Here is a 27,739-nt window from a genome sequence, read left to right on the forward strand (position 1 = left end):
GTGTGTGTGAGCGGCTGTGCGCGAAAGTCGAGCGGGAGCCCTTTAAAGCGGTTTACCGCTGAACCGCGGGAATTTCTTGCTTTTCAACCGCGGTAAGAAAAAATCCATACCGTCCCAGCCCTAGTACCATGGTAGTGACATTTTTAAAATGTGACGATACCAGCATTTCTGTAGTACCGGTAGTACAGCCTCCCGAGGTACCCGCAGCTGCGTGGTCGCTTCCGTGTTTATCCAAGCGCAGGACTCCAGAATGTAGCCGAATATATATATATACACACACACACATACATATACACTATTGTCTGTGAATATTAAACTGCTAAATACTATTGAAATATTACTCCTGCATGTTCTGCCTCTCGCTCGTTGTCTTTGTAGTCTCTGCCGTTTGTCACTAAATGAGGACCTAACCCTCATTTAAAAAAAATTTCATAACATGAACACAAACACACTAAGGTCAACTTAAAGGCAACCCGTCAAAAAAAAAAGTTTGGTTTAACGTGAAGAAATTTGACAGAATATATTAGGCTATTGTTGTAGCCTACAGTAGATTTAACTACGTCTCTATGTAATAATAATACGTCTCTACTAATAATAATTATGCCTAGATGGTTGCTTATTTTTCACTCGAAAAATAAACACAATATAAACAATGTTTACTTTTAAACAGCATACAGCCTTTAAATATTTATGTATTGTTTACTTATACTGAATATCATCATAAATAGGCTAATAAACTATTGAATTGAATTTATTTATTTATTTTAATAGTTAAATAAAATAAAAAAATAAAAACTTTTGCTGTGGTAGCAAAATTGATACCAAGTAATGTTACCGTAAAAGTTTTATGGTATTGGTACTGACTACTGGAACTACTACTACACTCTCTCAGGTGCAACTTTCATTTTTTAAAAAGCAGCTCTCAAATGAAAAAAGGTTGGAGACCCCCGTTTTAAACTGAACCGAAACCTGTAGATTAACAGCAATCTCATCAGCAAATATCCATATTGTTGGAATAACAAACAGAAGCCAAAAATAGGGACATATAAAATAAATTTTATTATCCATTTTTCAGAATCTCTACACTGTAGTGGTTTCTATATAGACACCATCATCAGGAAAAACTGCCAGACACTGATGCAACATAACAACTGTCTGCTGTGTGTCCCAGCTTCAATATATAATTATTGTATGGAAAAAAAAACGAGAAAAAAAAAGGAAGAAAAAAAAAAAGAAACCTAGTTTAGTCTCTCTTTTGTTTGTTTACACTCAACATAAAACTGTGGCCGGGGCAGAGAGAGCGTGAGAGTGTGTTCAGGGCTGCGCACCGGCGGCTGCAGGAACCTGTGTGGCAAGAGCACTGGGAGACGAGATGACCGGAGAGCCTGCCATGTTGGCCATCGGCTGGGACGAGGACATGGATGTGACGCCTCCTGCAGGGAAACAAACACATCAGCATTTAGAAGCAAACACACACGCAATGAGTCAAGGATAAGCTGACAAACAAGCTTGATTCCTTCAAGAGCTGCAGATGTTTCTCATGAAAACATCTGTCACAGAAAAATAACAACCTTCTAAAACTGACCATTGTAATATCAGTGTCAGGTAAGACACATGTATAGATTTCTCTGCTAGGCCGTTGCTCAGATTTTCGTGAAAATTGAAACAGATCATCTTCAGACCAGGCCGACAAAAACTTAGGAAATTCAAGATATTTCGTCAAAACGTTCTCAAAAAACAAGCGAAGGAAAAATTAACATGAAGCTGAATCTCTGCAACGCTTTAGCGAATTCTGCATGACCTGAGGCTGCCAGCAGCGCTTCGACGCAGTGCCACCTAGTGAGATATGAAAGGAGATATGAAAAATTATTAGGGCTGTAATCAACCAAAGAAAATCTTGGTCGACTGAAGTCCTGAAATTTTCGACTAAAAATCGACTAAAATAACGTTAGGAAAAAAAAAACCTTAAATGAATAAGCTGCACACTGTGCGCAGTACTTGGTAGCCTTGTTGTCTCCCTAAATTAATTATAAATAAACATAAAAACTAGTAGGCTATTTGCAGTACATTAAATAGTTTGAGAGCTGATTATTTTGCACTGAAATGAGTCTGACACAAGAATCTGTCGGCTCTGACAGCGTCGCATCGCATGCACCTGCGCAATATCATAGCCTATGACTTCCGAAAATATAGCACTGTGTTGTCAACACAAGAACTTTTGAGGAATATGCAACATAATTTAGACAATTGTTTTTGTCATATGTATAACTGACAGACACTCATTTCAGCCGCTCTGTGCAGCTCGAACAGGAGCTCAGCTTCGCGGCTGAGACACGAATAGACTATTAACTTAAAGCTTGTACTCTTAAACACAAAAGGCACGTCCACTTTAATAAAAAAGGAATATTTATTAAACAAGCCAGATCAAGAGCAGAAAAAACGCTCTCACAATTAAATAAATAATATACAAGAAAACTAGCCTTCTTCAATCTGTCTCTCTCTCCAGCGGGTTGGGCTAATCCAAAATAAGTGAAACAATGGGGGTGTTCTGAAGACAGTCCGTTACCTGTGAAACAGGGGTGCTCTGAAAACACCCCCATTAGCAATTAGTGCTTTCCACCTGATGAAATGAACGCGGCGCGGCAAAACTGATGAAATGAACGCGGCAAAACTAATGAAATGAACGCGGCAAAACTGATGAAATGAACGCGGCAAAACTGATGAAATGAACGCGGCAAAACTGACAGTACAGATCCACTTATAACGCGGTGATGTGACGCTTCCCCTCGTGTGTATGTTGATGGGCGTTCCTCAAGTTTACCGCTATGGGTGTGCGTTTGAGCCAGCGGCCCAGCGGGGAATGAAACACAAAGGACCCGCGAGAGACTTCGCATCTCCAGTGGGTTGGGCTAATCCAAAAGAAGTGAAAACAATGGGGGTGTTCTGAAGGCAGACTGTTACCTGTGAAACAGGGGTGCTCTGAAAACACCCCCATTAGCAATTAGTGCTTTCCACCTGATGAAATGAACGCGGCGCGGCAAAACTGATTAAATGAACGCAGCAAAACTGATGAAATGAACGTGGCAAAAAATCGACCAATCAGAATTTTGGTCGAGCCAGACGTATCGACTAATAATCGACTAATCGACTGGGAGATTACAGCCCTAAAAATTATCCTTATAACTTCTGAACGCTTTGGCCAAAAATCACAAAACTGGTCTCTTTAGATTCGGTGCAGTCATACTAGTGCTGGGCGGTATGACCAAAAATGTATATCACGGTATTTTTCTAAATTATATCGGTTTCACGGTATATGACGGTATTTTTTCCCCCTATGCATGACCGGGTGTTAACCACATTTTCTACTGATTGAGAGAGGAAATACTGCAGGAGATTGACTGGAATGCCCTGTTTTACTGTCATGACGTCATGAGTTAATACAGGTTTGCAAAGACCCAAAAAATGATGCTATGAGACAACCGATAAAACACAGACCTGCAACACACTCATTACAGGCACATGAATATTAAAATATGACCACGGAGAGAAAAAAAAACAGTTGAGGGCACCTTAAGCATTTTAAAAATCTAACCCTATATAACAACAAACTGACAGAAGGAGGGAGAAACGCGGATATTTAACGCAGATTATACATTTAAGAGAGCTCTCTGAACAAATGACACGCATCAGAAAGAATAAAGCAGTTACTTTTTTGCCCATTCTTCTTTGAATTGTCAGTCTATTTATTAACTTACATCATTCATTGTCTTTTGTATAAGCAGAATAATCCATCGTGTCATCGCGGTCGTGATCAGATGTATGGTTGTATCGGTGTAGCCTAATTAGTGCACATTTCATTTGAAGACGACGTGATGAAATGTGCGCATACACGCTTCTGGTAGATGTTCGGAGCACTAGAGTATATGAAATATGTCCATTAAAAACTTAAACACGCTTGCTCTGGTCTATATATGTGCTATATGATCCATGTGGAGAACGCTGTTAATCTCATCACAGCGCTCATCACTGCCGCGTGCAGTTTGAATTATCCGCTATTATCAAGGGCTGAATCCAAAATCGCCCCCTATAACCTCAAATAGGCCGTTATTTGGAGGGGACAGCGCTTTGTAGAGGTGTCCGAAACCACAGAGGACGTTATTGAGTGCACTCATTCTATCCCACATCGCACCGCAATAACGATGCACAGCCGATGTAGCCTAAACACAACAGCTGTCCGACTTCACTCACTCATTTTCATTCACTCCTTCAAATAAAGTGATAACTTGGGGAATAGTGAATGAGGGTATAGGGGGCGATTTCGGATTCAGCCATAGGCTGTAATGCCATCTCAGCTATGCTCTGACTGCTCTCACTAGTACAGTGCAAATGAACAGCTTGTCAGGCTATAGAATTACAACACTTTATACCCAAATGTCAAAACATTTACTCAAATCAATGAACAGCATTAATAAAGCCCCAGTCTTGCAGATCATTAACTAAAAAAAGTTGGTTTAGGGTTTAGTTACCCTTTAACGAACACATTGGCGTATCATTACCAAACTTGGTATGCGTTTTCAGCACCATGCCCTTGAGGTACTAAAAGTTTCAGGGAAGCGCCACCTTGTGGTCTAAAGTCAAAACATAATTTACAAAAATTCTTATAACTTGATTATATTAGCCCATCATAATGAATCTGGTCTTCATAGGCTCCTTGGGTCATGCCTAGAACATAGATACCAAACCACCTTTTTCGAACTCCTGCTAGACCATTTGTTCAAATTTCACCAAAATCAAATCATCGTCAGACCGCGCTGACAAAAAGTTATGGATTTGGTGTCGAAAGACAAAACCGTTTCTGTATAGCGTAGCAACAAATTTGAATCATGATGCCATAATGACTCTTGAGGCTGTATCTCTGCAATGCGCTGGCATAATGACAACAAACTTCACATACATCATTGTCACCTCACTCTGACCACACCACATCAATTAGGTCACAGCACCACCTATTGGTTGAAAGTGATAAACCATTAAATAACTTTACCAGTGACTATATTTTTCTGCCATTTTGCCTAAAATCATCTTAATGTTTTTTGTTGCTTGTTTTTGCACTTGGTCTGATGCTACCAGCCATGTTGGCCCCGATAATTGCTGCTTGCAGTTATATTTATCATTTGTACTTCTCAATTCAATAAGCAAAGTTAAGCATGAGTCAAGGGTGGGAGTCACATGACTGACCTGTGATCATACTGGATGTGCTGACTGGAGTGGAGCCAGTGGACAGTCCTGAAGTGGAGCCCATCCTCGCCTGCTCCTTCACAATGGGATCTGACATGAGACATGAGCACAGTGATGAAATGCATGATCAGTACAGTCCGTTGTCCTAATGAAATTCATCCACCGTGTCCTCAGAGGCTCAGATGCCAGGAGTCTATGGAGACTCATGTTCATTGGTAAATCCAATAACAATATTTTTAATGTTTTTTTTTTGCGCAGACATTCTATATCTGCAGCTGCTACAGTGAGGAAACGGAAATGGCAGAGTGCTGCGGCTCACTCAGGGCGGGATCTATGCCAATAGGGCAGATCATCACCAGTCATGGGCGGGGCTTACGAAAAAGTAGAGGGAAATCTGGAACCGCTCATTGGGAGAGACCGTTTATGATTTATAGTGACTATTAAAAAAAAAGGAGTGGTGGATTTTTGTTTACACTGTGGATACACATCTGTATTCAAACCTTATCAAATTGAATTTTGCATAATGGGTCCCCTTTAAGCCAGCAGAATTGAATAAAATGCGTTTTAGAGATATTGGACTCTGGCTTGAGAATTATAGCAACGGATCTTCTTGTAAATGTGGCAATCAGGGTTTGATTTTTTTGAGCTTCTCTAGATGAAGACACTCACAGAAATAAGGGTGCTCCATGGCCTCGCGGGCAGTGAGGCGAGCTTGGTGGTCATAGCGCAGCAGTTTGTCAAGGAAGTCCAGCGCTTCAGTACTGACCAGGTGCTGGTTCTCACTGTGGACAAACCGTTCCCACCTTTTCCGGGAATGTCTGGAGAAAGAGAGCAAGAGGACAATGAATAAAAGAGACATAGTAAAATCCTTAAACTGAGGTTACATGCATAAACACAATCACACATCTCAATTTACCTTCCCAAAATATCATTGAACCGTGGGTCGAGCTCAATGTTGTATTTGTCGATGTAGTCGTAGAGGTCCTCTGTGCCCAGGACTTTGGCAATCCGTACAAGCTGGACAAAGACGTGTTAAACAGTACTGGTTAAAAACAGCAGAGGGCAGCAGACACCACACATCCAACAGATCAAACCAGCTGTCGTGTTTTATAGGCCAACCTGAAGTCAGCATCACCCTGATTCCCTCCACAAAATCCCAACAGGATTTTTCCATTGGCTTTTGGATTATTTCAGAAAATTAGCTCTGCACAAGTTTGATTCTTGCATGTTTTGGTTATGATAACCTTCTCAAATTGAGATAACATTTATGAATTTTAAAGCCTAAATACAACTGAACTACACCACAGTCGCACAACTTCCACAGTCCTAATAATAAAAAATAAAAAAACATCTCCTTAAATTTGAGTTAAAATAGTTTGCAAGTGTGTGGTTGTAAATATAAAGCTGTGAAAGCGACTACTGAGTAGATGAGTTTTCCTGTTCAGTGGGATGACGTTTAATGTCCCAAAAAAACACTGTAGTCCCATTTCTTTTCTTTATCACAAGGGGATATTACTAATGTGTTTTATGTCATAGAATAAAATGTATTGAGCTTGTGTTAACCAGAAACCTGATTTTAGGCATTTAAACAAAAATCCATTAAAAAAAAAAAACCTGATGAAACCGGAAGTGCTAAATGTACTCATTTTCAGGTTGGCCTAAAAAATTCTGTCATCATAATTGTATATATGGTTATATTACTATATAATTATATATAATAATCTTTTAGGGCTGCAACTAATGATTATTCTGATATATCGATTAATCTGTTGTTTATACAGACGTGACTAATCGATAATCAAATTGGTGATCAATTTTATCGATTAGTTGTTGCAGCCCTAATATATTTAATATTATTATAACTTATATACTTATGAGTATGCAAAGTATGTACTGCACTTTATTTACCAAGACAGACAGTAGGACACACAAACTAACATCATCTTGATAACATCAGAAAGGGGTCACACATCTTTCTTTTCACTAACACAAGGGGGATTGTGGGAAATATTAGTGCATACAATTCTCAAAATGTGCTCAATTCTGAGCAAATTTAAAAAATGGGTAAGTTACTCTTAAGAAGTAGTGAATTACTCGCTACTGATCTTCAACAGTGTAATGAGATTACTGTACTAATTACTTAGAAATATTGGATAACTTATTACTAATATTTTTTAAAATCCTATATCAATCTTGAACAGTTGAACAAACAAGGATAAACAAGAAACTTTTATACAATTGCATAAATTATTTAATTTTTAAATAATTTTAAATAGACCAAAGTGTGTAAAGGATTTACATTAAAAACACATTTTAACATTAAATATTTGTTAAATCCACTATTGCTTTGCATTAAATACTGTATAGATTATACAACAATTCTATATAATTACATTAGAAGTAACTAATTAAATTACAGAAGAATTAAGAGTAATCCCTTACTTTACTTTTTCAAGTGAAAAGTAATTTGATTACTTAGTAATTAATAATTAATAATGACCTCCAACACTGTTTGAGGCAAATTAATTCTGATAATGTTGTAATGTATAGTATACGAATTGGGATTACGTCACAAAAAGAGGACACTATAAAGTGGCAAGACAATGAATATCTGAAAACACCTGAAAGCAGTAGGTCTCACCTGATCATAGTTGTCGTGTCCGTGGAAAAAAGGCTCTTTCCGGAAGATCATACTCGCCAACATGCAGCCTAAACTCCACATGTCTAAACTGTAGTCATACATCTGTGGGACGAAACCAACATGAGCTACAAACAAGCAGCAAAGCGAAACAAACTAACCAAACGACTCAATGTTATACTGTTTCTGCATAGGGCTGTCAAATAAAAATTTGAATTTCAAATATTCGTTGAATTTACACCAAAAAAAAAATTGCACATTCGAATGCAAAAACTGTGCATTTGAATTTTTGGTAGAGGCGCGTGAGACATGATGGCATAGCTTACGCGTTATTTTTTTATCCAGTACAGCGCGGAAAAAAAAAGAGGCGGAAACAAAGAGTGAGGACTCGGAGAGAAAATGGGCAACCTGTTCGACGCCGTATATATAGTCAGACACAGAGAAGTGCAGGAGGCAATCAGGGCTTTGGAGCATGAGATGGATATAAATGAAAGATGATACGCTACCTGCTGACAAAAATCATGCGGTATACCGTATTTTCCGGACTACAAGTCACACTTTTTTTTCATAGTTTGGCTGGTCCTGCGACTTGTATATCAAAATTAATTCATACTGACTGACAAGAATAAACATTTAGCTTCGTCTACAGCTGCGAGAGGGTGCTCCTGTAGCCTACCCATGAAAAAATTTACTGAAAACAACTGAAAAAACTGTTAACTGAAATAATAACTTAAAGACAACTGATACCCCTTTTCCACCAAGGCAGTGCTAGAGCTAGTTTGGAGCCAGAGCCTAGTTTCAAATCGGTTCTTTGTGTTTCCACACCCAAAGCCCCAGCTCCGAGCCAGGAAAAGTGGTTCTTAAGTAGCACCAAAACATTGCTGGGCTAGAAGTAAGAACCGATTACGTCAGGCGCTGGGGGCGGGGTCAACAAGAACAACACAAACTTGAGATCCGCATTGTTGAAATAGCAGCTAATGGAGCTAACAGCTGCTGCTCGTTTGTAATCTCCATCTATACAAATTGCGGCGTAATGCATGAATGCGTTGAATTCGCTGTGTTTTCGTTGTGTTTTGTCGCCGATGTAGGATCGTAAAGCCATGTGAATCAATAGTAACACAACGTTTGCATTGTTGATGGAAGGCTTGTTGGCAGCGGTGCTGTGCAGAGACCGATCGCCGTATGATAACGAGTCCAGCGAGAGCACACGACTCCTTATGCTTTTGATTCACTCATGCGTTTTTTTTAATATCATACGTGGATTGGTCTGTGCAGCGTCGATGCATCTCAAACAAGCCTGGTGTGTGTTTCCCGCTGCCCAGGGTTGCCAGGTTGTCACAACAAAACACGCCCAATTGCTACTCAAAACAAGCCCAATCACGTTTCAGGGGGGCTTCCCCGGTAAAAATCACATTTGGGGGTAAAATATGTGTTTTTGGCATGGTTGCGTACTAAAATTCGCATTCCCGGGGCTAAATATCACATAATTGGGGTCGCTTCAACCCGCGGCAACAGTGATGAAGTAGCCCAATTCCGCGGGAAAACCGCGGACTTGGCAACACTGCCACTGCCTCGCTAGCGTTGCTGAGAAAGATGAGACATATACAGTGACGTAAGACCTGGCTCTGTTGTGGCTCTCAGCATGTGGAAAAGCAAACGGTTCTTAGAAGGCTCCTCAGTCGAACCAACTATGAACTGGGATTAGCATTGGCTCTGAACTAGCACCCGGTTCATTCTGGTGGAAAAGGGGTATGAGAGACTGAACACAAACAAAATGCCCCCCAAAAAGAAAATCCTATTCTGCAAATTACAAACTGCAGGTAGTAAAATATGCAAAGTTTGGAGTGAGTGAGAAACTTGTGAGGGACTGGCGAAAAGCAGAGGTTACTTTAACTGTAATGAAGAAAACAAAGAAAGCTAATCGCAGACTGAAAGCAAGATGGCCAGAGCTGGAGGAATGAGTCCACAGATGGGTACTTGAACAACGTACTGCCGGGAGAGGCTCAGCTGCACGAGACAACCGCTGCCAGTGTGAATGCACAGCGGGCTCCCGCTCTCCGCACTGCTTCTGCCCTGCCAATGCACGCGGTGTGAAGCCGGCGTTATAGTCCAGTGCAACTTATATGTTTTCTTTCCTCTTTATGATGCATTTTTTGACAGATGCAACTAATAGTCCGGAAAATACAGTATATGGATCCACATATTGCGCAGCTGGCAAGGACATAATTGACCATACCTCAGCAAAGTTGACTGTTTGGTGTTTTTGACGAACAATATGTAGATGTTTAGTGAGTGGAAATGGATTGTTTCTGAATGTCCGTTTGTTATTTTGTGTTCACGTTACGTTGTCTGTTGAAGGTGTTTTCACGGGTTACTCATGCACTTGCAGTTTTATGCACTTTTGTTACCTAATTTTTCTTATATGCTCATTAATGAAATTACATTAACTTTTTACAGTGCATTAACTTTTTAAACAATTCTTAAATAAAATATAATTTAATTTCAATAAAAGACGCAATGCTTGATTTGGTTTACAATCGCTTGTGTCCTCTTGTGGGCATAGGAGACAATACAGTACTTTTTCCCTCTAACATGAAATATTTAGAATTCGAATAGAATTCGAATTTTGCTAATATTTAAGAAAGAATTTTGAATTTAGCTTTTCAGCCATTTTGACAGCCCTATTTCTGTATGTGCATGCTTATTCAACAGAAGCATTTGATGCTAGATTTGTGTCTCAAACAGCAAACCAAGTCTTGTTTGTATCGCTGTCTCTTGTCTCACCTGATAGTCCACCAGCAGTTCAGGTCCTTTGAAATATCGAGACGCCACCCTGACGTTGTACTCCTGACTGGGGTGATAAAACTCTGCTAAGCCCCAGTCTATCAGACGCAGCTAAACAACAAAACACACGATCAGACAAGAATCAAATGTGAACTCAGCCAACAGGGGAATAATTAACGATTCATAATTACAATTTGATTTTCATAAGAGTGACCCAGCTGATGCAGGGAATGTGCAAACTGTAGACATTTTAAATTTGATCTAGCTCAAAGTAATGTGCTTGATTGCACAGCAACAAACAAAGCTTCTCTTTTACTACAGCAATTGTGATTGGTGCAGGCAAGCGAGCTCGTCGTCATTTAGCCAATCAGACGTGTGGAGTGAGATGGCATAAACACAAAGGCTGACGCGAGTGATGACGCGGGCGGGCAGTACCTTTCTGTGTTCATGGTCGATCATTACGTTGTGTGGCTTTACATCTCTGTGCATGATTCCCATACTGTGGCAGTAGTCCAAAGCCTGAGAGACAGAGAGAACCAGACTTTACAAACAGGCTTCTCATGCCTTGACAAATAAATCATTATTTCATTGTTTGTGATTACTGGATAATTTTTTTAAATAAAGATTACTGATGAAATATTTGTACATTAAAAATATTTTATATTTGTGATTACTGGATTTTTATAAAAAAAAATTATGATAGCTGATGAATATTTGTATATTAAAATATTATATTATTTTATATACTCTAATACAATTCTAATATACTGTATAATTTAATTTAACTCAATTTTAATGTAAATTTAAAAAGGTTGAATATTAAAAAAACATTAGGGAATAATCTAATTGTATCTTGTAAAATTCCGAATGAAAAAAAATCTATATTTTCTAATAATCACAATGCAATGACTTCTATATGTTTTTTAAAATAAATAAATATATAAAATAAATACAATCCCATATATAATCTTTTATGGAGCAAGGATGCAGTAAATTGAATAAAACTGACAATATTTATATTGTAAATAAATGCTGTTCTTTTAAAATTTCTATTTATCAAAGAATCCCATTCCCACAAAAAATATGAAGCAGCACAACTGTTTTCAACACTGATAATAATCATAAATGTTTCTTGAGCAGCAAATCATCATATTAGAATGATTTCTGAAGGATCATGTGACACTGAAAATTCAGCTTTGAATCACAGGAATAAATTACATTTTACAATGTATTCAAATTGAAATATTATTTCACAACATTATAAGAAATAGGAGATTGTTGATCCTAATACAAAAAGGGTCTGGGAATCAAAGACAAAGCGAGAAACAGAAGGAGGGAAAAGCAGCAAGAGTGGTAAAGGTACAGAGGTTAAGTCAGTGGACAGATGCTCTTTCTGCTGCAGTGACGCAGGTTTACCTGATCCAGATTAACTCCGGGATTCCCACACAACTGACTAACAGCAAATGTACGTCAACAACATACTAAAACTGGAGCAATACGATCTTTCTGAGTGTGTAACAGCTGCACAACTAGCAGCACCAAACAAATGCAGAAAGTGGGGTTCAACATGACAACTACACATTGGTTCAAGATGGGGAGAGTTTGAAACAGATTGGAAAAATACAGGTACAAAAACTAATATTTAGGTACAAGTGGGCACAGACTTGAGATACTGTGGAGTTTCTGTGAACAGCTTTAAGATGATATCTGAAGGAACTTACCTTTAGGATCTCGTACATGTAGAACCGAATGTCGTAGTCTGATAGCGTTTGATACAATTGCTGCACGACAGAACAAGCGGATGGTTGAGTTTAAACAAACTGATTTTTGGGTCTTACATTTTGTTGAGGTGGCAGAAAGGATTTACCTTGAAGTCTGTGTTGTTCACATGTTCAAAAACCAGAGCTGGGGTTCGAGACTTGAGGGAGAAACACAAGAGACTTCAGTTAAAGACGCATTCTCAACAATAAAGATTATATTTTTATATCAAATATCATCAAGAAAACCAACTGACCACTGGATCCTTGACAATGTCTAGAAGTGTGATGATGTTGGGGCCGCCTCTCAAATTCTCCAAAATTTTGATTTCCCGCTTAATTTTCTTCTTCTTTACTGGCTGCATATGGAAATAATGACAAAACAAGCAACACAAAATCATTAGAGACGACATAAAACGGCATTTGCAACACATTTAACTTCCATAATGTGTTAAACAATATTCAGTGGGAAATAAACTAGGGAGGGAATTGATTTTATCCATCTGTGTTTGTTTGACAACACTGACACTATCGGATGAGGACAAAACTGAAATCAGGTCAATGATGAACTTTACACAGTAGCTTCGTTTACATGGACTTTTGGCTTCAATCTGAATGAATTCTTTCAGATTGATGAATCCGAATGCAGTGTTTACATGAACGTAAAATAAAGTGAACGGGTTGATGTAAGCATCTATATGTCCCAAGCTTCTGATCGGATTTAATCATTTGACATGCACACACTAGAGTTGGGCAATGTCCCCTAAATTTTGTTAGTTGACGATGTTTGGGGGTGTATTTTACTATATCTCTTTACATAAATACTATTTTCTACTTAAAAACTATAATTACGCTATTTTACTAACCCAACTCATGACTCATCCGGGCTTTCCAATAGGTTGCATGCACTTTTCGCAATCCGTTAAAGAGCTATTCAATTTTGATTTTGCATATTGTTTTTTAAACGTTGATTTGTGTAGTTCATTAGACTGATCTGTCTGCGATTTGATTTCGCCCTGCAACTCAGTCTGGAAACCTGTACGTTTCATTTTTACTGTACTTTTGCGGGAACCAATCACAGACTGGCTTATCCACCTGGCGCGCTATTGGCGGGTTTAACACGATGATGGATAGAGAAGCAATGGTTGCCCGTTGATCACGCCTCTTGTGGTCTGATTGGTTGAAGGACTATCCAATTGCATACAGTCATTTAATTTATGCTCGTTAATCACACCTCTTGTGCAGTAGAATATACATAGCATCCGAAACAAGGACTGGTGGGACGTTGTCCTGCTCCACTTCAGAAAATGAGTGGAAAGAGAATCTTAGAATGACGGGACACTCATTAATGACTTTATTCAACAGGAAGAACAGCTCGTTCCGCATGTCATTACACTATTTCTACCTCATTGCACACGCGCAGAACTCTCCAGTTTCGGTGTTCAATCCAATCAAGTGTGTGCATGTCCTCTCAATCGGGTTACAAAAGGAATGAACAACCCCTTACAATTCGAATAAAATTAATCAGATCTGTCCAATTCATTCCGATTGACGTGGTTAATCTTTTCCTTTTTATTGTCCGATTGTGCTAGTAGTCCGATTGCAATCTGATTATTAGGGTCCATGTATATGCAGCCATTTATTGAGCAGAATTGAATCAATACTGACCAGACTTGAGCTGAATAATGACATCTTTTTAGAGCTACTTTACAGCAGAACTTGAATTTGACTCATATTAGAAGAAATTTGCATCATTGACTATTATTTTCCTGTTACTGTGAGGTTTAGGGCTGGGTTAAAAATATTGATTATCCGATACTAATCGATTCTCATTTTGATAAAAAAAAAAAAAAACACTAGAGAGGAACATTGTCATAAATGTATTCACTATTCATTATATTTTTACCTGTTCTTCAATATTTTATACATGTTTGAATAAATCTGTCAATAAAGTTATACCAGTATTTAAATATTTATATTTCAAAAACGAATTGGAGAAGAAACCTAATTTTGTTTTAAAGTTGTTTTAATTTAAAGTTGTTTTAATAAAAACTGCCTTTTGTGCAATTCAAATATTTGTAAAGAAATCAGTTGTTCATTTCAACAGGTTTTCTCTTGAGAATAATTGACACACTCTGTACCCGATATACAGTATATGCAAATAAATCAATATCAAATTGAGTCAAAATCAGAATTGAATCGAAACTTGTGAATTGAAATTAAATCAAATCATGAAAATTGTGTAAATGCCCAAATGAAGGTGCTTTGAAACAATCTGTTTTGTATAAAGCGCCATATAAATAAAGGTGAATTGACTTGATTGGATCATGAAAAGTGGGCTGAGAGATTATTGGTTAATGTTTATTTCACAACCAACATGACACTGGTCACATCAGGAAAAAATAACTAAATCAGAGGCAGTTATTTCACTTTGACAATGAGCTTAAGGGGGAATGGAACAAGCCACAGCTCCCAAACAAAGTATAGAACAATTTCGATTTCATCTCGAAGCACAGACGAGTTTGACGCAATGACATCTGATATAACTGCGTCTAGACTCAATCCGTGCAGCTTCATCCTTCGTGTCTCCAGGTAGGGGAAGTTCATTATACACGACAGGCTACATTACGGGACAACGGCGCTAATCTTCAAAACTATTTATCACTTAGCTTGAAAAGAAGCTCTCAGCTCGTCGGGTGTTATCGCTAGAATCTAGAGCTTTCTCTGGTTTAGAGGAGGAGGGGGCGAGGAAAGAATTCGACAGGCGCCCGTTCATCTGAACGTCGGCCAGCAGCTTCTGGTTTCGATACCATCCAGTGCCTTCCATAACGTAAACAGGCTTATCTCAGCATACGTTCTTGTCAACGACTTGGAAAATGAGAACCTGGAGAGCATGAGTCTAAGGGTCTTCCCTTAACCTGACTTCTCCCAATGCTCATCAGGAAGATGGAATAACAACGCTCTTCACCTTGAGTATTTTGACGACTACTTTCTCGTTGTTTGTGATGTTGATGGCTTCAAACACTTCGCTGTACTTTCCTCTGCCGAGTTTCCGCACCAGCTGGTAGTCATCTTGATTCCTGTTGACAAGACCGACAGCTGTTATTACAAGTGCAAATGAAATGCCGATCCAGACAAATAAAGACATCAGCACTGTATCCCTACAGAGAAACACTTCACACAATCCTCTGCAAACTCTGACAATTGAATGAAAACTAACAAGATCATTTATATATGATCATTAAACATGTGACGTGTTCAAACACCATTAGCTTGCAATTACTACTGTGTTTCTGAACAACAAAGTCCTCAAGACCCCTGTGTTCTGTTCAATTCAATTTCATTTAATTGAGAATAAATCTGCCCTTAAACACGCAAATCGAGAATCAGTGTCACTGCGAGAGAAAGAGCAAATCTTGTGATATAGATCAATACATTACTGTGCAGGCACAATCCTTCACGTTACACTGATTTATTCAAAAAAGTAAACTCAAAAGAACAATTCACTCACTATCACTATGGATTGTGAAAAAGTTTGACCTTTTTATCGTCTCTTCTGCAGATCAAAAATACAGTAAAAACAGTGAAATATTTTTAAAATTTAAAGAGTTAAAGTTTAACGAAAAGTTTAGTATTGTAATACATTTTAAAATGTAATTTATTCCTGTGATCAAAGCTGAATTGTCACATGATCCTTCAGAAATCCTTCTAATATCAGGGCTCGACATTAAGCCTGTTCACACGCTTGTCCTTCGGACAAGTAAATCTGTCATTCACTTGTCTGAGAAAAACATTTGCTTGTCCGGATTTTTTTGTAAATATAATCTATACTGAAGCAATATTCTCACCAGTGTTTAATCAGCTTTGACATATTTAAATATGCATATTTTTCATATTTGTACCTTTTTATAAAGGCCATTTTTCCATAATCTTATTAAATATAGGGTATGCTTCGGCTTTCCTTTTATATTCTTAAATTTGATCAATAAATTAAATTAGAATAAGACACTATAGGCTGATTATTTTAAATATTTTTGAATATACAAATAAGAAATGTTGGAAAGATGAAACTAAACCACCAGTAGGTGGCAGCATGTGACCGTCTTAAGGAGCGAGTCACTGAGTCGATTCAGTGAAACGGCTGAATCATTCAAGAATTTGGCGGTCGTTTACGAATAGGCCATTGAATCTTTGATTCAACCGATTCATTAAAACGCTGAATCATTAACTAACACACACTGTTGCCGTGAGATGCGTTACGGTTCTGCTGTGATCTTAGTTTGGAACTATTTTCGCTGCTGAAATAGAACAAAAACAGTCCATATTGCTTCTAAAATGTAAGTGACTTAATGTTAAATTGTTTATGGAACTGGCGTATGAAATCAGTGTCATTTTCAGTCGTGATGGTATTCAGGAAAACAACACTCTTGTTAGTGTGATGTTGCTTAACTGTATCATATGTTATAAATATAATAACTACACAATTTTAACTGTGTATGTTAACTGAGTTTCTGTGTGTGAGCGGCACTCATTTGTTTTCGATTTTCTCCTCGAGAGGCTGCGCGAGCCTCAACAGCACAATCTTGTTAACGTCAGTTTGTTTTATATTATTATCCACTATCGATCTCCACTTACACTAACTGAATGCAGAATCATTATTGCACTTTGGTGATTCCCTAGTTATTTTTTGTTTTGACGTTTTAACCAGGATACTTGTCCGTTGGGCAAGTAAAATTGTTTTTCACTTGCCCCTTCAAAAAATCCACTTGTCCCGGACAAGCGGACAAGCGTTAATGTCGAGCCCTGAATATGATGATTTGCTGCTCAAGAAACATTTCTGATTATTATCAATGTTGAAAACAGTTGTGCTGCTTCATATTTTTGTTTTCTTTGATGAATATGAATTCCAAAAGAACAGCATTTATTTGAAATATAAATGTCTTTACTATCCCTTTTAAATGAATTTAATGCATGCTTGCTGAGTAAAAGCATAAATAATTAAAAAAATATTTATTCCAAGCTTGGAAAACATTATTAAAACAATCCAATCTTGTGATAACCCTGTAATTTCTGTAATTTTAGTAATCTTCGACCTTCCAGAAGTCTTGTAATGTAACCCAAACTACAAAAATACAGACTCCGCATCATTTCAGAAAACCAGCTCATATCAGTCCACATTCATTCTCACATCAAAATCACGCAGTGTCATCAAAAGCTGAACAAAATCTGTCTCAGCACTCACCCCCACTCTACGACGTGAGATTCATAGTCCCAGTATTCCCGCGGTCTCTGTGTGTTGACGTCTGGATAAACGCGGGATCGACTCGTGACAGGGCCGGACATGATCTGTGTGTGTGGCTGCGCCTGTCAGGGCTGAACACACACACACACACACACACACACACACACACACACAAAACAATCAATACAGGGACAGAACTATCAGGCCGACACACATCGATAACATTGACTGCAATGTAATGCTTGGTGCCTGAAATACGTGGCCCCATTTGCACGTGGAGAAACAACAGGAAAGCAAAATCTCCAACTGGCATGTTTGGCTTTACAGGCCCCCGCCCACGACACGGACCCCTGACTGTCTTGATAAATTGGATTAAGGTTCTGAAACTCTGCCCAGATAGAGGAAAGTTTTAATCTAGATGCAAGCAGACCGAGGAAGACTCGACCACCGCAGTCCAAACGGTGTCAGCACATTCTTTCAGGGTTGAAAACACGCACACTAAAAAAAACAAAAAACACACGCACACACACAAGATGGCTTAAGGACACAATTGAGTTTTCTTGATTTTTTTGGCTTTCTATTCATTTTAAAGTGATTAATTAGAGTTGTAAGTAACACTTTACAATAAGATTTCATTTGTTAACATAAGTTAAAGGGTTAGTTCACCCAAAAAGGAAAATTCTGTCATAAATTACTCGCCTTCATGTCGTTCCAAACCTGTAAGAACTTCGTTAGACATAGTTAAAATAGTCCATGTGACTACAGTGGTTCAATCTTAATGTTATGGAGCGACGAGAATACTTTGTGTGCAAAAAAACTAGCAAAAATAACGACTTCATTCAACAATTTCTTCACGTCCCTGTGTCGGTCTCCTACACTGTTGACGTAGTAAATACTGTCCAGCGCTTCAGTTACGTCAGAGCTAAGCCAGCACGGCGGCTTACCATTGGCCAACGCTGTTCAAAAAGTATTCTCATCGCTTTATAAAATTAAGATTGAACCACTGGAGTCACATGGACTATTTTAACAAAGTGTTAATTACGTTGCTCTCTATGGAGGGGTCAGAGAGCTCGAATATATCTTAATTTGTGTTCTGAAGATGAACGTAGGTCTTACGGGTTTGAAACGACATGAGGGTGAAGAATTAATGACAGAAATTTCATTTTTGGGTGAACGAACCCTTTAACATGAACTAAATATGGACATTTTTTCACATCATTCATCTTTGTTAATGTTAGTTAAAGGAGCACTGTATAACTTTTTTAATCAAATTAACACATTTTAAATGAGTCAACCAATCAATCCTTCCAAAATGAGTTTATTTTACCCTGATTCACTATGGTAGGCCTATTATAGGTGTTTACATTTTAAACCTGTGAGGATTTTTCTCATGGGATAGTGCGTATATTGCATACATTAATGGCATAACGGCAATTACGTCTTCAGCTAGTGAGTCAGCTTGAGATCCTTTCCATCTAAACTGGTTATATCTCTTAAGCCTAGCAGTGAATGTTTTATGAACAGTAAGATAACCATATTCATCCACACGCAGAGCCAAAGCACAACCAAAACTATGTTCTTCCCCAAAATGCATGCAGTTTTATTTGTTAACCGCTAAAGGGCCAAACATTTATAAATGCTGTAGCAGTATTGTTCATTTTTAGTTCATCTTAACCAATGAAGTCAACTAATAACAAATGACTCATTATTTTAAGGTGGTTCAATCAACCCATAACCAGTCCAACACCACAAGCTTCCAAGGGCAAACCTGTTGGAACAGTCCAGAATAATAAGAATGATTTACCATCCAGCGCTCCTTCTCCTTCACCTGCTGACCTATCTGATGCAGAGTTTGACATTATAGAGCAAAACACATCAAAAGCACACTGGGACTTCTAGTAAGTGAGGTAATGAATAACCACTACGGGTGGATAACATGTTATCTGGGTGGCAACTAACTCAACTCATGTCTCAGTTCCCTTCTTCATTTCCATTTTATTGTACACCTGGTAAAAATCACTTTAAGTAAAAGAACAGAACACTAAACCGAAACGTCAATAAATAATGACCAATGGACCCTTTCCACAGACTGTGATGATGCATTTCAACAAAAATCTAGTTAATGTTTTTTTAATTAACATTTAAAACCATATACTTTGCATTTTCTTACCTTGGCATTACATTACAGAAAACTAGTTAATGCTGCTGCACAAATGTATCTAACACAACGGCAGAGGGAGTGACAGCTAATTTTTCTCTCTTCTGACCAATATGATCAATCTAAAAAAAAAAAATCCTTTTGTTGGAAATACGCAAAAATTATATATGTTTTAGTTTCCGTTCACCACTGAAGTTCACCCAACTATGGTGACTTGAATGTCTGAAAACCCCATTCTCAAATGTGAAAGAACAAAAGTAACGCTTATGCTTCTGAAACACCATTAAAGGCACTGCGGGTCGGTTAATGTCATTGAAATCAATTCATTTTACAAAAGCTCTGAATGTCTCATCACATTTGAAAGGGATAGTTCACCCAAAAATGAAAATTAGCCCATGATTTCATCACCCTCACCCTCAAGCCATCCTGTATGACATTCTTCTTTCAGAGGAATACAATCGGAGTTATATTAATAAATGTCCTGGCTCTTCCAAGCTTTATAATGGCAGTGAATGGCAGCTTTCGGCGGACCGCCTTCCGTATTCAACTTATGAAAAAAACGTAAATGGCGCGACAATGACGTTGGAACTGCGAGAGGTGCTACACTTTCTGTGTTAAATACAGAAGGCGGTCTGCCGGAAGCTAGATATTTTACTTTATAAAGTTTTAAAAATTTATATTTTTCCTACACAAACGCATCGCTTCGCATCAGAAGGCCTTTATTAACCCCCGGAGCCGTGTGGAGCAGTTATATGATGGTTGGATGCACTTTATTGGGCGTCCAAGAAATCATATTTTGGCCTGCTATTCACTGCCATTATAAAGCTTGGAAGAGCCAGGACATTTTAACATAACACCGATTGTATTTGTCTGAAAGAAGAATGTCATATACACCTAGGATGACTTGAGGGTGAGTAAATCAAGGGATAATTTTTCATTTTTGGAAGAACTATCCCTTTAAAACAGGAACCGCCTGTTTAATAAACCATTTTGATACAGTTCAGGAATCAGTGCTTTGATGAAAACTGGCCTGCAGGACCCTAGTGTGATTCGATTTTACCCAAGTCTGTTCTACTGTAATTTCATTTAACTAGTTGAAAGGGAAACCAAATCATCCTATTCCACCTCTAACTTCATTGTTAAGTCATACTGGACACGATTTCGACCAGGATTAGCTTAACCATTGGGAATGACAAATGAAACATCTTTGGCCTAAAAGGATAACTTTGCTCATTTTCAACCAGCTTTGTATTGTTAGTTACAACGTCAGAAGTACATAAATGAACAATGTGTACTCTTTCTATGTTTAACATGCACCCAGATGTCCTCATCTACAGTGCTGGGGAAAGTTACTTTTAAAAAGTAATGTGTTACAATATTGCGTTACTCCCTAAAATAAGTCTTTTTTTTACTGCTTTACTTTGTTACTTTTTATCGAAAGTAACGTGTTGCATTACTTTTTCCTCACCTGGGCTGAGCTTTTTTTAACAAAAAACAAAGTTATTGGTTAATAAAGTGATATTAAATACATGGAGTATATCCGTATTTTTTTATATTTAATTATTGCAGATTTGCTGATTTCTCTCAACATGTGGACAGGAGAGCTGTCAGTCAATACATGACTTGCATTACATATATGAAAAATAACTGATATTTTGTTGTACATTTAAAAGCAATACATTACTCGTTACTTGAAAAGTAATGAATAATCACTAATCTTATTATGAAAAGTAATCTAATTATGCATCTCGAGATACTTGTAATGCGTAAACACTTTATTTGCTGATAAATTTTGCCTGAAGACGCAAAATGCTAACAAATCTTACAGACATTGTAAGAATACAGAGCTGACCCTTAAATGTTAGCGACGCAAGATGCCAAAATACCTGTATTGTTGCCTTATTAGAAAAGTTATCTATCGATTTATAACCTCTACAGCTATACACATACAGACAGACATCTCGAGCATTCAATCATGTCTCAGGCTGTTTTTTTTATTTTTTTTATAGGTAGATTGTGTTTTTAAGGGTGTGTTCACACTTGTAGTTCGGTTAGCTTGGTTCATTTGGTCCGGACCAAAAAAAAAAACATTCAGTCCAAACATTTGGTCCACTCAGCGTTCACATTTGCATTTTAACACCGAACCTAAAGGCATTGGGATACGTTCACAACCTCACTGGTCGGCTTTTATTGCGTTTATTTTGAGACAGAACTTACGAACATCCAAAACAATGCTGTGTGCTGGGATAAACGCTCATATAATGGTACTTTGACCAGCTGAGAACTTGTGAAGAGCTTATAAAATGTGTAAAGGAGTCAAAACAGCAGCAGGAATCCCTTCGTCACACAAACAAAGATCTGTTGCGAGGAGACACGGATCACACACCTGTACCGAACTGTGATGGGCAACATCACGACTATGACGAGAAAAAACAGGTATGTGTGAGCATTCAGTCCTTTGTAGGGTCGCATCTTGTGAGATGTCCTGTTTTTGGTTCGTTGGCATGTCTTTGGTCAGTGTTGGATTCATATTTCATTTGAACCGCACAAGAGTTTGTTTGGAAGCGGACCAAGACCCATCTTTTCAGTAGTCTCGGTCTACTTGGGTTTGTTTTAATTGAACCAAACATGCCAAGTGTGAACACACCCTAAGATGGCATATCAATTTAAAAATAAATTGTTACACTATCCAGCTGATTTTGAGCATTTATGTAAATGCTACTCAAGAAATGCATCAGATCAGGGTGAACTAAACCTGAAACCTGCCTAATTATACAGGGACCAATTTATCGACTAGCCGCAACTCGCCAACTAGTCCGTTTAAAAGCATGTCTGCTTGAATGCTCCAGAAGTCAAGCAGGGATGCTGGAACAAAAATACAATGATGCTAAATGACATTCATGGGAATGTACCATCAGCAACAATGGATAATTTTGTTTTGCCAGATGGGATTTGGGTTTGATCGCCATTCCAAAGATTCCTGCCCCCTCAGAAGAGCGCTGAACCTGATATCACATGATTCACAAAGCCTGTATTCACTAGCAGCCATTATAGTATCTCAGAGAAAATAAATTACATGATCTAATCTACAGATCAAATATGCAGACACATTTTACATGCTCCCCTATGTCAAATTAGGTTAAAAAAAAAACAATGGATCTTTAACTCATACTCACCTTAAATTGTACTTGCGGCAGCCTTGGGGAATCTTGCACTGAATTTACAAGAGGGTGACAGTCCAAACACCTGTGAGGCAAAGTAAAACAAACAACATTAAGAATTGCTACTCACGTCGGTATCGTTTGCACAGATGTGCGCTTGTTTGTTTGTATGAACAAAACCTGTCGTGTGCAGCCAAACCGGGCCACAGCAACAAAACCCCTCAAAGCAACATTTGTAGTGAACACACCAAGTGATGATGCAGTCAAAAACACAATCATAAACATTTATTAAGAAACATTTTCCATCTCTCCATCAGAACGGTGTCGATCTCAGTCACTAGTGCACAGACAGTGAACAAAATGTACAATGAACTCAGCAGGATGTAACCCCAGGGTATCTGACGTACACACAGAGAAAAAGGGTGTCAAAATTGTACCTTTAGGGGTACAACAGCTTGTCGATGGGGCAGTACCCTTAAAAGGACACATTTGTACCTCTTTTTTTTTTACCACAAATAGGTTCATAGTAGGACCTTAAGGTACGTAATTGTACTCTAAGGTACTAATATGTACCTTTTAGGAGTAAAACAGGTACAAATATGTCCTTTTAAGGGTACTGCCCCAGCGAAAAGCTGTTGTACCCCTAAAGGTATAATTTTGACACCCTTTTTCTCTGTGTGTAGGGATGTGCGAGACTGGGCGACTAGTTGATTTAACGATAATGCTGCTGCTAGTCAACTTGTCGCTTACAATTGTCTTTGCACATTTAATGTTTTGCTTTATATATTTTTTTTTTTACAAAGGCCAAGTTTAAATCCATAATGTTATTAGGGTTAGGTACTGAAACCCTATAGAACCGTATGTAACCGGACCGAGTCAGAACGCAGATCTCGTCACATATCACAACTATTCAGTGTTTTCAACCACTTAACTTTTTTTTTTAGGTTTAGACATTTAAATGCGCAGAAGTACTAGCAAAAAAACAACACACTGAAGTCAATAGTGGCAATGACAATCCTTTCAGACAGTTATAATTTGACTATGTGTTTTTTTCATACCAGATACACATTATATAGTAACTATATAGTTTATTCTTCTCTCAGTTCACCGGTTACTTACTTTCATGTATTTCGCGAGATGTGGATGAATTTACGTGTTGTAAATCCGAAAGATCCGATTCTCAGAGGCGCAAACTAACATGGCGGCTCCTAGGGTTGTACGATTAATCGAAAAATAATCGAAACCGAAATTCAGAACCTCTAACCGACGTATTTTTCCCATGTCGGTTATTTCGGTTTTAGTCACGTGACTCCGCCCCGTCAGTCACATCAAGTGCAGTTTGCAGGCACACAGAGAGATGCAGGAGCAGTTATCTTTGTTTATAGATGCCCAGAATCACTATAGTAACTGCATGTTTTACAGTTTATACAGGTAAGTTAATTGCCGTTCTTATAGCCTACGCGCTGCCACACACACACACAGATGGCGCGCACAAGCCCCGAAGCCAGATCGCTTCACTTTCGTCCTCATAAAGTTTGTCAAGTAAATGCGTTTAAAGGCTTGCCAGTTTGAACATTAAAGCGATTGTGCACTATTCAAAAACAACAATACGGAAAACTTATCTGTTCAGTGCTCAGCTTTTTCAGTGACACAGAGCCGAGCCGTGTCGCGTCTCTGAAAACGCGCGCGCCCTGAAGGCAGACCTCTTTCACCTGCGTCCTCACAAAGCTTTGTCATTTGTATGTATTTTTAAGGCCTGCCAGTTTGAACATTAAAGCGATTTTAGACCATCAGATGTGTATTATGTTGAACTAATAGTGTATTATGTTGCCTGATATATTGACACACAAACACTCACAGACAGTAGCTCTCACATCACGTGAAGATCGCGCACAGAGAGCAGCGCAGAAACGCAGTGTCAACGCTGTCCTGTGACTAAAGTAAAGTCACTAAAGTAGCTTAGAAACTCAACCGTACACAAAGAAATGCACTTTCATTAGAAAAAAAAAATCCACCTTTAATAGTAGAAAATATTTACAGTAAAAACATTATCAGGAACTTACTCAAAAACCTTATGAGGGCAAAAAATGAAAATAATAATCGCTCAACAATCGTAATCGAAGTAAAATGTTAAATTAATCGAGGTTTTTATTTTTGGTTACAGCCCTAGCGGCTCCCATCGCGCATTATAGATCAACTAACATGACCATTATAAAGGGTTTTAAATGACAAGCTAATAATAACAGTTAATAAAAAGCCACTCTTAAAATGTCATCCACAGTCGTTTTGTGTTTTTTACAGGCACGGGTACGGTTTTAAAAGTATCGGTTTGGCACCGATATCATAAAAAACCCAAACGATACCCAACACTAAATTTTATATCTTGAAATTAGTATATAATCGACACAGAGGTATAAACTGGGCTGGTTGTGAGGGACAATACAGCATGACAATTTTTTAAACCGGATTAAAGGAGAAACATTATGAATGAAACTTTACACTTGCTATATCAACATATAAACAATAAGATGAGGTATAAATCGCTTAAAAAAGTACTCAACTATTATATCTATATTCAATATTGAAACTTCCATGACATTTTTAGACCCATAAAGTTCATAATAGGCTTTTCTTCTCTACTGTGTTATACATGCGGGAAGGAACCTGCTTCTCGAACAAGAACAAATGTAGGGCAGGACATGATTGGATGGCTTGCTATTGGTCGATCTCATGCTATTGGTCGATCTCATGCGAGTGACAGGTTATCCCTCCCACCAATTAAAAGTATTCCATCACTGTGGCAACACTTATTTGTTTGCCCGGGAAAAAGTGTCCCATTGGCCAAAGTCTGTATTTTTGAGCATCATAAGCTGCGTTTCCACAGCAGGAACTTTCCCCAGGAACTAGGAACTTTGGGGTGGTACTCGGTGTGTTTCGACCGCAGGAACCAGGGTCTAAATGAAGTTCGGGGTAAATATTTCACCCCTCCAAACGGCCCTGCTCGTGAGGTAGTACTTTTTCAAAGTTCGGGAACTTTCGGGGGTGGGACTTGGGCGCTGAACATGCTGATTGGCTGACTCTGCGCAGCATTTTATTTCAACCGGCATTTTTAAGTCTTTTGCGAGGTTCGTTCAGCATTCAGTAAATATCAGTCTTGCTCTTTCTGTCCGATGGCGCGCGTTCGTCTCAGCAATCTCGCGGTTAATGTCCGTAATAGCTGATAATAACATACGTTGTCTTTTTTTAAAGTTCCTGTAAAAAAAGTTCCTGGTACAAATTGTTCCGGGTAATTTTGGTGGAAGCGCGGCTATAGACATGTTTTAGATGCATCCTAAAAATGCTGCCTAAATAATTAGCTCACTATTCTAGGTTTAATAATTATACATTGGAATCAAAGGAGTGTCACAAACCAGTTCCCCACCATCCAGACTGCTCCAACTAATTGCGTTACTTTGTTACTTTTTATGGAAAGTAAGGTGTTGCGTTACTTTTGCATTTCTTTTTCTAGGCTTGCTTGTTTGTTTATTAATAACAAATAAAAGTTGTCAAATGTAAAGACCCTTTCAGTGCCTTCAGTGGATACTGATAAAAGCATTTAAAACAGATGTTTTTATAAATATAAACCTATAACCTCACATGGAAGCAAATGCACCTTTAGTGCATTTTTAATACTTAAATATTGACTGTCTTAATGAATTATCCACCAATGAGCTTAAATATCATCTGCAGCCTCTTTATACAGGATCAAAACACAGAGTGTTAAATATATTACATTTTTATGAAGGTCTTTACATATATAAAGTGGAATAAGGACCAAATTCAGACATGAAGCTCAAACACTCATTCAGATCAGGATGTAGAGCATCAGTTAGGAACTAATCTAACAGCCTGTCCTTATTTTACACATTCGCAACCACTCAGCTGCTTTATTTTCAAATAGATCTACACTTAAGCACATTTACGACAACATTTAAACGTTAAATAATTTAAATGCCATCAAATCATCGAGTTTATCTTACATTTCATTAGCATATCATCACGTTAGCCACGACCATGCTAACGTTCCATCATCTACACATTAAACATTTCTAAAGACACAAGAGAGCATAATGCCCCACACAAAACTCCCTCGTCGTCCTTGAAACGATTTAAGGATTATGTACGTATTAAAAGTTCCTAGAGAATGAAACAAAAGTATTAAAATAAAGGGCGGTTTGTATTACCTCTCAGCTCTGTGTTAATATGGCGGCGGCGAAGTTAGCGCGAGGAGACGCGACGCTCCTCCAGTCCTGCAGGGGGCGCGTGGCAGCGGCGCTCTCACTGATACTGGCTTCCGCTCGAAGGCGCTGGATCGATCTGTCCTCCTACTGAACACAGGCTTTTGATTAATGTGCTTATATGTTTAACCACATTTCACATCCATAAATACAGTTTAATAATAAAACCTCAACTTTATGGATTTATTGATTTAAGTAAGAACGTACACAGACAGTACAATGAATAAGTTTGAATAAGTATTTTTTTTATATTCTGCTTTTTTACTTCTCCCTGGCACTTTTCATATATTTTTTTGTGGTTGTAGTTTTTCTTTTTTTATTATTGTATACGTAATTGTAGAATGTTCAATATTTGAAAACATTCCTAATTCTGAGCATACATGCATAAAGTAGCCTATGGCTATTGCGTGATCCAGATGTGATGAATTGATTTTTCATACATTTTGGTCTAAATGTATCCGATTCTGTCCCCTGGTTTTGTTAT

The 27,739-nt window shown here is 38.1% G+C and overlaps 1 protein-coding gene across 2 annotated transcripts; it reads right to left on the minus strand.

The window, feature by feature from the left end:
- Window positions 1-1,036: 1,036 nt before the first annotated feature.
- LOC307134378 (casein kinase II subunit alpha) lies at window positions 1,037-27,306 on the minus strand. Of its 2 annotated transcripts, XM_079830076.1 has the most exons (14): window positions 27,202-27,306; window positions 22,994-23,063; window positions 17,660-17,790; window positions 15,386-15,497; window positions 12,675-12,776; window positions 12,528-12,578; window positions 12,382-12,441; window positions 11,096-11,179; window positions 10,661-10,771; window positions 7,880-7,981; window positions 6,155-6,255; window positions 5,908-6,056; window positions 5,239-5,328; window positions 1,037-1,433 (listed from the first exon to the last, which is right to left on the minus strand). In XM_079830076.1, exons 3-14 carry the CDS (start codon window positions 17,758-17,760, stop codon window positions 1,315-1,317), a joined length of 1,182 nt encoding a protein of 393 aa, XP_079686202.1. In that variant the 5' UTR covers window positions 17,761-17,790; window positions 22,994-23,063; window positions 27,202-27,306; the 3' UTR covers window positions 1,037-1,314. The 2 variants fall into 2 exon arrangements, with proteins under 2 accessions (XP_079686202.1, XP_079686203.1); XM_079830077.1 differs by lacking the exon at window positions 12,382-12,441 and having other exon boundaries at window positions 27,202-27,282.
- Between the last annotated feature and the right edge of the window lie 433 nt (window positions 27,307-27,739).

This window comes from Gobio gobio (genome assembly GCF_949357685.1).
Source record: "Gobio gobio genome assembly, chromosome: 11".
In the NCBI taxonomy this organism is placed as follows: Eukaryota; Metazoa; Chordata; class Actinopteri; order Cypriniformes; family Gobionidae; genus Gobio; species Gobio gobio.

Coding starts and splice junctions, on each gene's coding strand:
- LOC307134378 (XM_079830076.1), bottom strand. CDS start 17,760: ATGTCCGGCCCTGTCACGAGTCGATCCCGCGTTTATCCAGACGTCAAC. Junction 15,498..17,659: donor TCTCACGTCGTAGAGTGGGG/GTGAGTGCTGAG, acceptor TCTTGTCAACAG/GAATCAAGATGACTACCAGC. Junction 11,180..12,381: donor ACATGTACGAGATCCTAAAG/GTAAGTTCCTTC, acceptor TCTGTCTCTCAG/GCTTTGGACTACTGCCACAG.